Here is a 6909-nt window from a genome sequence, read left to right as displayed (position 1 = left end):
GAGTATATCTGAACTATCAGCGAATCAGGAGATTCTTCCGCTCACAACAAGGATTTTACCCGGAAAGATGCACAAGATACGGACGCTCAAATCACAGCTCTTCCGCCCCTGGAGGCACTCCTCGGTTTCTGAAAGCCCGAAATCGAGCTCTTCCTTTTTGATGACTATCCGGCGGATTCCGCGGGGCGAGAACTGAACGACATTCCTCTTCGCTTTTGAATACCGTTGAGAACAGGCATGAGGATCAAAGATCACAGCGCGGTAGCAGGCGAGCTCGAAAAAGCGAGGATAGATACGTCAAAAAATTCCAGATCGCGCGGTGACAGCGCGAATCTGCGAGTAGAGGAGTCCCCGGAACTCCAAGTCTGAAGAAATATGAACATACTTTTTACGTTAATCCCCTCCTTCGACAAGACCAAGAACCAACTGAGTTTCAATCTTCAAATTTTTAAGTTGTTCTCCTGCCAACTTCTTCTCCTTTTAACTTTTAAATTGTTCACCCTCTAACTTCTAGCTTCTTCTTCTGACTTCTTCTCCTTCTTCTTCTCCTAATTTCCTTTATTGTGATCCTGATTGAGGTGTATATCCGTTTGTTTGTATACACACAGTCAATCAGCCTTTCATATCAGGCGCGAAATCCGGCAGATCGTTGTTTCTTCTTCTTCTTCTGACTTCTTCTTCTTCTTTTTCTTCTTCTTCTTCTGACTTCTTTCAACTCCTTCTTCTCCTTCTAACTTCTTCTTCTCCTTCTAAGTTCTTCTTCGTCTCACATTGAAGTTCGGAGCCGGCGAGTGCTCCATGATCTCCCGACCGAGCCCGCAGAGCCTGTCAGGAGTCCTCAGCGATTGATTGGGGCAAGTCGTTCCTGTCTTTTTGCCGCTTCTGATTTCGCGAGTCTCCGGGAACCGGGAATACTTCTACATTCTACACGTTGATCGTCTCACCGCGTGGATGAGGAGACGAAAACTCCAGGGGAGAGAACACCTCGACAATGCCATCACATTGAGAAGTTCGATTTAACGGAGCCAGCCTCGGCGTCAGCGTCGGGGGGGGGGCGCCACGAATCCTCCAGCATCGACCCCAGAGGACATTGTCGTAGAGAATCCATTCTTCGTCGCAGGCATCGGCACGAAACAATTCTGGAGCAAAGCGAAAGATTCATGAGTCGATGGTCTCACCTCTGCATCTTGTATTTCCCGGACCGCGCTGAGCTTGGAAAGGAGTCGCTGAATCCGTCGCAATCGATGTTCTTCGCGAGCCATTAGCTCGACTGTCGTGGCTCACTGGACGTTTATCGCTAGTCGACGCGGAATCGAGGCCACCCTACAGAATCCCGTGGAAATCCTGAGAGCTGTGGGAAGTGACATCCGAATCCATCGGTTTCCTATTATTTCTCCTTCGCAGGTGACTTCCCCCATCTGCGCTGATGTTTTCTCCTCAGAACCGCTAATCCAAGAAGTGAACCAAGAGATCCAACAATGCTGTTCGCTAACGACGACTGCCGATCGATAGACATAGGAAGAATCGGTCATCGTTGCACAGCAGACGCTGAGAGGGGTGAGGGGTAATGTAGCGAGCCGATATCTAGTTGACGCCCTCAGCCGTCCAGTCGGCGACGTGTCGACCCTGGCCACACCGTCGCCACGATGCCGTGGTCGCTGTATTTCCTTATCTGATTTCGATGATTCACTTCAGCCGCACTCCGATACTTCAGTTGACCCCATGGCCGGGAAAATTGGGCTCATCAAGCAAAGAGTCTCCGAGTAAAAGCTTGAAAGCCAGAGGTCCCGAGGATCGAGACGGTAGCAACCAAAGAAAATCGGGGAGGGGAGTTTAGGGAGCGAGAACGTATGCCGCAGTTCTGTGGCATCCGTAGCTCATTTGATAGCCTGTCGTATCGTGCATCTGGCCAGGCCAGCCTCAGGATGCCTTACCCGAAACAAAGTCGCCGTCGGCGTCGTTCCCATTGTGACGGCCGAGGCCTCTATCATTCAAATTCCGCTTGTTCCAAGATACCGCTTCTTGAACCTTCTTTACGTCTCTCTTAATCCGACTTGAGCTTGATACTCGTGCGGTGGAACATTACTACCTAGGTATAGATATACGGGCACCCAGGGGGAGTCTCTCGCATGTGCCGCGAATCTCACGGCTTTGGAGGCTTGGAAGACCGTGAGACCGAAGAGCCGGACACTCTTCCTCCCCAGGCAGGTGAAACGCTCATCCACTCGACCTCCAGAGAGGTACCTCGGTGTTTCCGAGCAGAAACTTCGGACGAGGTCCTCCGATTATCTACGCAACTTCTCGTGCGATCGGAAAGCCCGACTCGAAGCTCTTTCGGATGATTAGCGAAGAACGCCGGGGAGTACTGCCGGGCAGTGTCATGACACTTCTCTAGAAAATGATGCAGACGAGGACTTTCCTCCCACAAAACTGAGCGAGCGTGCATTCGAGAAGCTTCACGGAGTTTGGATTGGGAACTCTATCGACATACTCGTCAGATTTCGAGCGTCGATGAGCTCAGAGTCTGTTTGCATCCGTCTCGTGCATTGACGAGACGGATCAGACAACTCTGAATGCGTGGAAACATTGATGGCTCAGCCTGTTTCGCTTTTTTCACGAGCTCACGCGACCCCCTGGAAGTCTTCAGGCATTTCGGAAGGCGATGTGGACGTGTATGAGGATCTTCCGTATACCTGATCCTTCGTTTAAGAATTGCTCTGTTTCCTCTCATCTTGGGAGGACATCCCGTCTCTCTCGGTGCGACCCGAATCATCCGCGGCACATGCAAAATCGCTGCTGTGGCAAGTCGCATTTTAAGCCAAGCTCAAGCCAAAAGACCGGGCGAACCCACCTTGGTCAAATCTCACGACATTGCCGACTCATTCCCTTCTCGTAGTTCACGTAATCCTGGCCGACGGAGCGTAAGCGCGTGTTCCAACTCGGATTTACTTTTAGCACGCCTATCCCTATCAGGCGATTTCCCGTCGCGATATCCGTTGGTTATCCCGCATTGACTCGGTCTCAAGTAAAGAGTTTGGGAAATTCTCTCCCAGCGAGGAGCCATACAAGAACTTCTCGGAGATTATAGATCGAGAAAAGTTGATATCCCAACTTCCATTGAGAGACGCCGCATCGCACCTTCTCCGAACCTTTGACGAAATTGAGTTACATTCACAATGAAGTTCTTAACGGTGCTCCCCGCGTTATGTGTTCTCCTCTTCAGAGCCGGTGGGATCAAGGCGGAAGATCAGGCCTACAACTTCGATGAGGACAACATCGATCTGGAGGATGAAGACAAAGCCTCCTACGAAACTAGATGTTGGGGCGAGCTTGGTGAGAAACATGAACAAACGGAATCACGCGCCTATTTCCACTGAGAGAGATTCTACCCGGTTCGATATCGACGATTGTGGTCACCGGACTGAGGGGACGATCACCTGTTCGGTTTTCACAGGCTGCTTCGATAACTCAATCGGAGATAGACTTCCTTCGGAACCGGACTCCATCCCTCCGAACTATCTCTTGTTCCCGCATGACACGGTGAGTTTAAGGGGAGTCGATATTTCCGGCGTTAGACTGTGAACGAGCTCCAACGGGGCTGATGAGTTTCGGAGTCACGGTCGAATCCCTCCGCTGTGTGTACGGGGAATGAACATGTGCGCGTGCATCTGCTGACTTGCAATCCGTCAGTGGAAAGGGGTAAGGGGTCCCACGTTATTATCTCTTCTCGAAGCTGTGGCCGGTGTCTGATTGCGCCAGCTCGCTCCTTCAGGCGGGAGGTTCGAGGCGTACATAGTAATGTCCGGGTGTGGAATCAGTAGGACACGAAAGAATGACCGAAAGCTGGGAGAGATTCTTCACGATTTTTCCCTTTCTTCTCATTCAGGGGATCAAAATGAGTTGGGAAGATACTGTTGATGACCTGCGGAATAAGACGATAGGTCGCTTCGACGAAGAGAGGCGACTAATATTTTTGACACATGGCTTTGGAGAATCTCTTGGCAAGCAATGGATTTGGAATCTCAGGAACGCAACTTTCAAAGCTTATCCGAACAGCAACGTGGTGATTATCGACTGGGGCAAGGGTGCTTAGTGAGTATCTATCCAAACTTTCCCAGCCCCGGATGGAGATTGGTATTATAGATGTCGTATTCGTCGGGTGATCATTCTCTGCAGAGAACGATAGATGGAAACTTGAAGTCGAGAATTTGCCATGAGGAATATTGAGAGAATGGACCGTTCCATCGCGATATTCAATACAATTTCATCATTTTGGCAGTCTCCCGCTATATAACCGTGCGGCAGCAAATGTTCCCATGATCGCGAATATGACCATGAGACTCACGTCGAAGCTGATGTCAATATATCCCACGATCAAAGCTGAAAACATCTATTTCATCGGCTTCTCGCTTGGAGCTCAAATGGCAGGTTACTTCGCTAGAACCTTCACCAACCAAACCGGCACCAAAATCGGCAGAATAACGTCGCTGGACGCAGCTGCCCCGAATTTCCACAGCCTAAACATCGCTCCACGACGAGGGGATGCCGACTTCGTTGAGGCTATTCATACCTCTGCAGGAGACAATATTATCACCGGTAAGATATGCTGAGAGATTTCGGAAGAAGACTTCTTGTTCTAGGGCTCTGCCGGATTCATTACATGTCTCTTGCTTTTGACCCTGATTGAGAGCGGGATATTCATTGCAGGCAAGGTCGGCTACGTCCCGCCATACGCTGACATCGACTTCTACCCCAATGGCGGGATAAAGCAGCCCGGCTGCCCATTCTTCCACTTACCGTGTTCCCATCAGCGAGCTTTCGTCTACCTGACCCATGCTCTCGAGGATTTAGCCGGATGCCAGTTCAGAGGTCAGTCGGGCTGAATGGCTGAAACTCGATTAGAAATCAAGAATGCTCACGAGGATCTCCTGAACATTCGGAATCGGCCTCCGGGGTCGATCCGCGGAGGTATGGAGACAGTATCGATATCTGTCGACGAAGAATGAGCAATCGAGGGACCGGCTTCTCGTTTTCAGGAGTACGATGCGCAACCGTTGAAGAAGCCAACAAGGAAAACTGTACCGGGCCAGCTGTCGACGCTCACATCGGGCAGGTGGACCTCGAGAAGTTCACCCGGCTGGATGATGACTATCATATTGTCTACCTGAAAACCACTTCGAAGAGTCCCTTCTGTACGGTCGAGGATTGATACACCCGGGAATATGATGTGAATAAAGAGCACGAGGAACAAATATAGAAGTACGAATTGACAGCATCAGCGACAACGGTCGTAGCTCGCCTCGGGTCTGGACGTATTCTCCGGTTAATGATGGGAGGAGTGATCTATCGACCGTGTGCGATCTCTCCCGAGACGGGAGCATGGTTCAAGGAGGAACCCCTGCGGCAGTAGGAGAAGAGCGGATCTCGACTCTAGACGCACGGGGCCAAGGCGAGCCGGTGCCTCCCTTATCGTTCCTTCTGGATTGCATTCCCTTGAGCACCGAATATGTGGATTTCCCGTCCGACCGGGGTTGGATGTGACGGCTGGACTATTGAGACGCAGATCGCTACGAGAGACCGAAAGGCCTGGAATGATTTCCTTGGCGTGGGATGGAGTTCCATGATTAAGCGCTCCTCATACAGTAGAAGCTCGTTGTAATGGACGCGGAGGGCCGACCGAAGCGGTCCGTGGTATCCGGAGCCCGCCCCGTACGAAGATAGTATCTGAATCGGAAAGGAGCGTCGGAATCATCGTGAACAGCCCTGCGGTCCCTCTCGTGAGGCGCGTAAGGACGAGCAACCTTGCAGAACGACCGATGGGCTATGGTTTCCGAATTTCCTGATCGCAAGAATAGGTCCCTTATGACCGATTTGATTAGCATGGGGGCTGATCGGACCGGAGCCGGGAAATCAATCTGTTACATCAGAAAGTCCTTTATCCGGTCGGCTATAGCGGGTCTATAAAGATCGAAGTTCCCTAAGGCTTGTCCGGGACCGAAAAAGTGGTCCGTTGTAAGCGAATGTACGTCATACCCGGGTTCCTTGTGATGAAGTTCCTCCATAAATAGACGTGAGGAGCTATCAAGGGGAGAAGGAGCACTTCTCCAGCGCCTCTCCCATCGAAAGGCCTTGCGTTTATCGAATCGCTAAGATTCTCGAAGCGAATTGCTTGAGGTCTTGCCCACTCAATTCTTTGGGAGGGATTCCCGCCGATTATTGCCCCGGATGGCGTGGGGTCTCCTGCTCACATGAGCTGTACCGCAGCGCTTCATGGGTATTCACAGAGACCACAAATTCCTCGCAGAACTTTGAGCGCGCCGTTCCTCTCGCCTCTTATTGGCTCTTCGCACTCCGGAGTCTGTATTCAAAGCTTCCGGAGTCGACTGGGCGGGCGGCCCTCTCCTCGCAGAGATAGGCGCGAAATCATAGAAGTCTTCTCTCGCTCTCCCGAGATTCTTTCGATCGATTGTGATGTTGGGAAGGACTACCTGGCAGTAAGGGTGGGGCAGAGATGCGAAAATTTATTTCGTGATGATCTGTATTGCACGCTCCCATCGACCGACGGAATCTGATCAGGGGACAGTTTTTTTCAATGGCTCCGGGGACAGCAACACTAATCTTCGACTCAAATTGTCTTCGAGACGATTCCCCGCGACCGTTGGGAGGTTGCCTCTGACACCGGCCACTGACATAAGGGCCATTCGCAATCGAGGCGTGGGGACATTCTTCAGGTGGGTGAAGAATTTCCTCGAGAAATTCCCATCGTGTCCGCCCGCATCGATGAAGTTCCGGTTTCAGCTTGACCTATGGGCCATCGAGAATCGTACTTAATGCCAACCAGTCTCCCACCCAGAACCGCCTGCACCGTGGAAATCCAACGAATTATGAAATTGGAATGAATTGGCCAGG

The 6909-nt window shown here is 51.3% G+C and overlaps 1 protein-coding gene across 1 annotated transcript; it reads left to right on the top strand.

Moving 5' to 3' along the window:
• Nucleotides 1-3086: 3086 nt before the first annotated feature.
• LOC100897197 (lipase member H) lies at nucleotides 3087-5251 on the top strand. The gene is made up of 6 exons (XM_003741812.2): nucleotides 3087-3333; nucleotides 3455-3540; nucleotides 3887-4092; nucleotides 4280-4596; nucleotides 4708-4869; nucleotides 5037-5251. The coding sequence occupies exons 1-6, from the start codon at nucleotides 3177-3179 to the stop codon at nucleotides 5207-5209; spliced, it is 1101 nt and encodes a 366-aa protein (XP_003741860.1). The 5' UTR covers nucleotides 3087-3176; the 3' UTR covers nucleotides 5210-5251.
• Nucleotides 5252-6909: the final 1658 nt, after the last annotated feature.

Source organism: Galendromus occidentalis, unplaced genomic scaffold (genome assembly GCF_000255335.2).
Source record: "Galendromus occidentalis unplaced genomic scaffold, Mocc_1.1 scf7180000077202, whole genome shotgun sequence".
Lineage (NCBI taxonomy): Eukaryota > Metazoa > Arthropoda > Arachnida > Mesostigmata > Phytoseiidae > Galendromus > Galendromus occidentalis.
The sequence above is the reverse complement of the archived record's forward strand: the minus strand, read 5'-3'. Positions and strand labels throughout refer to the sequence as shown.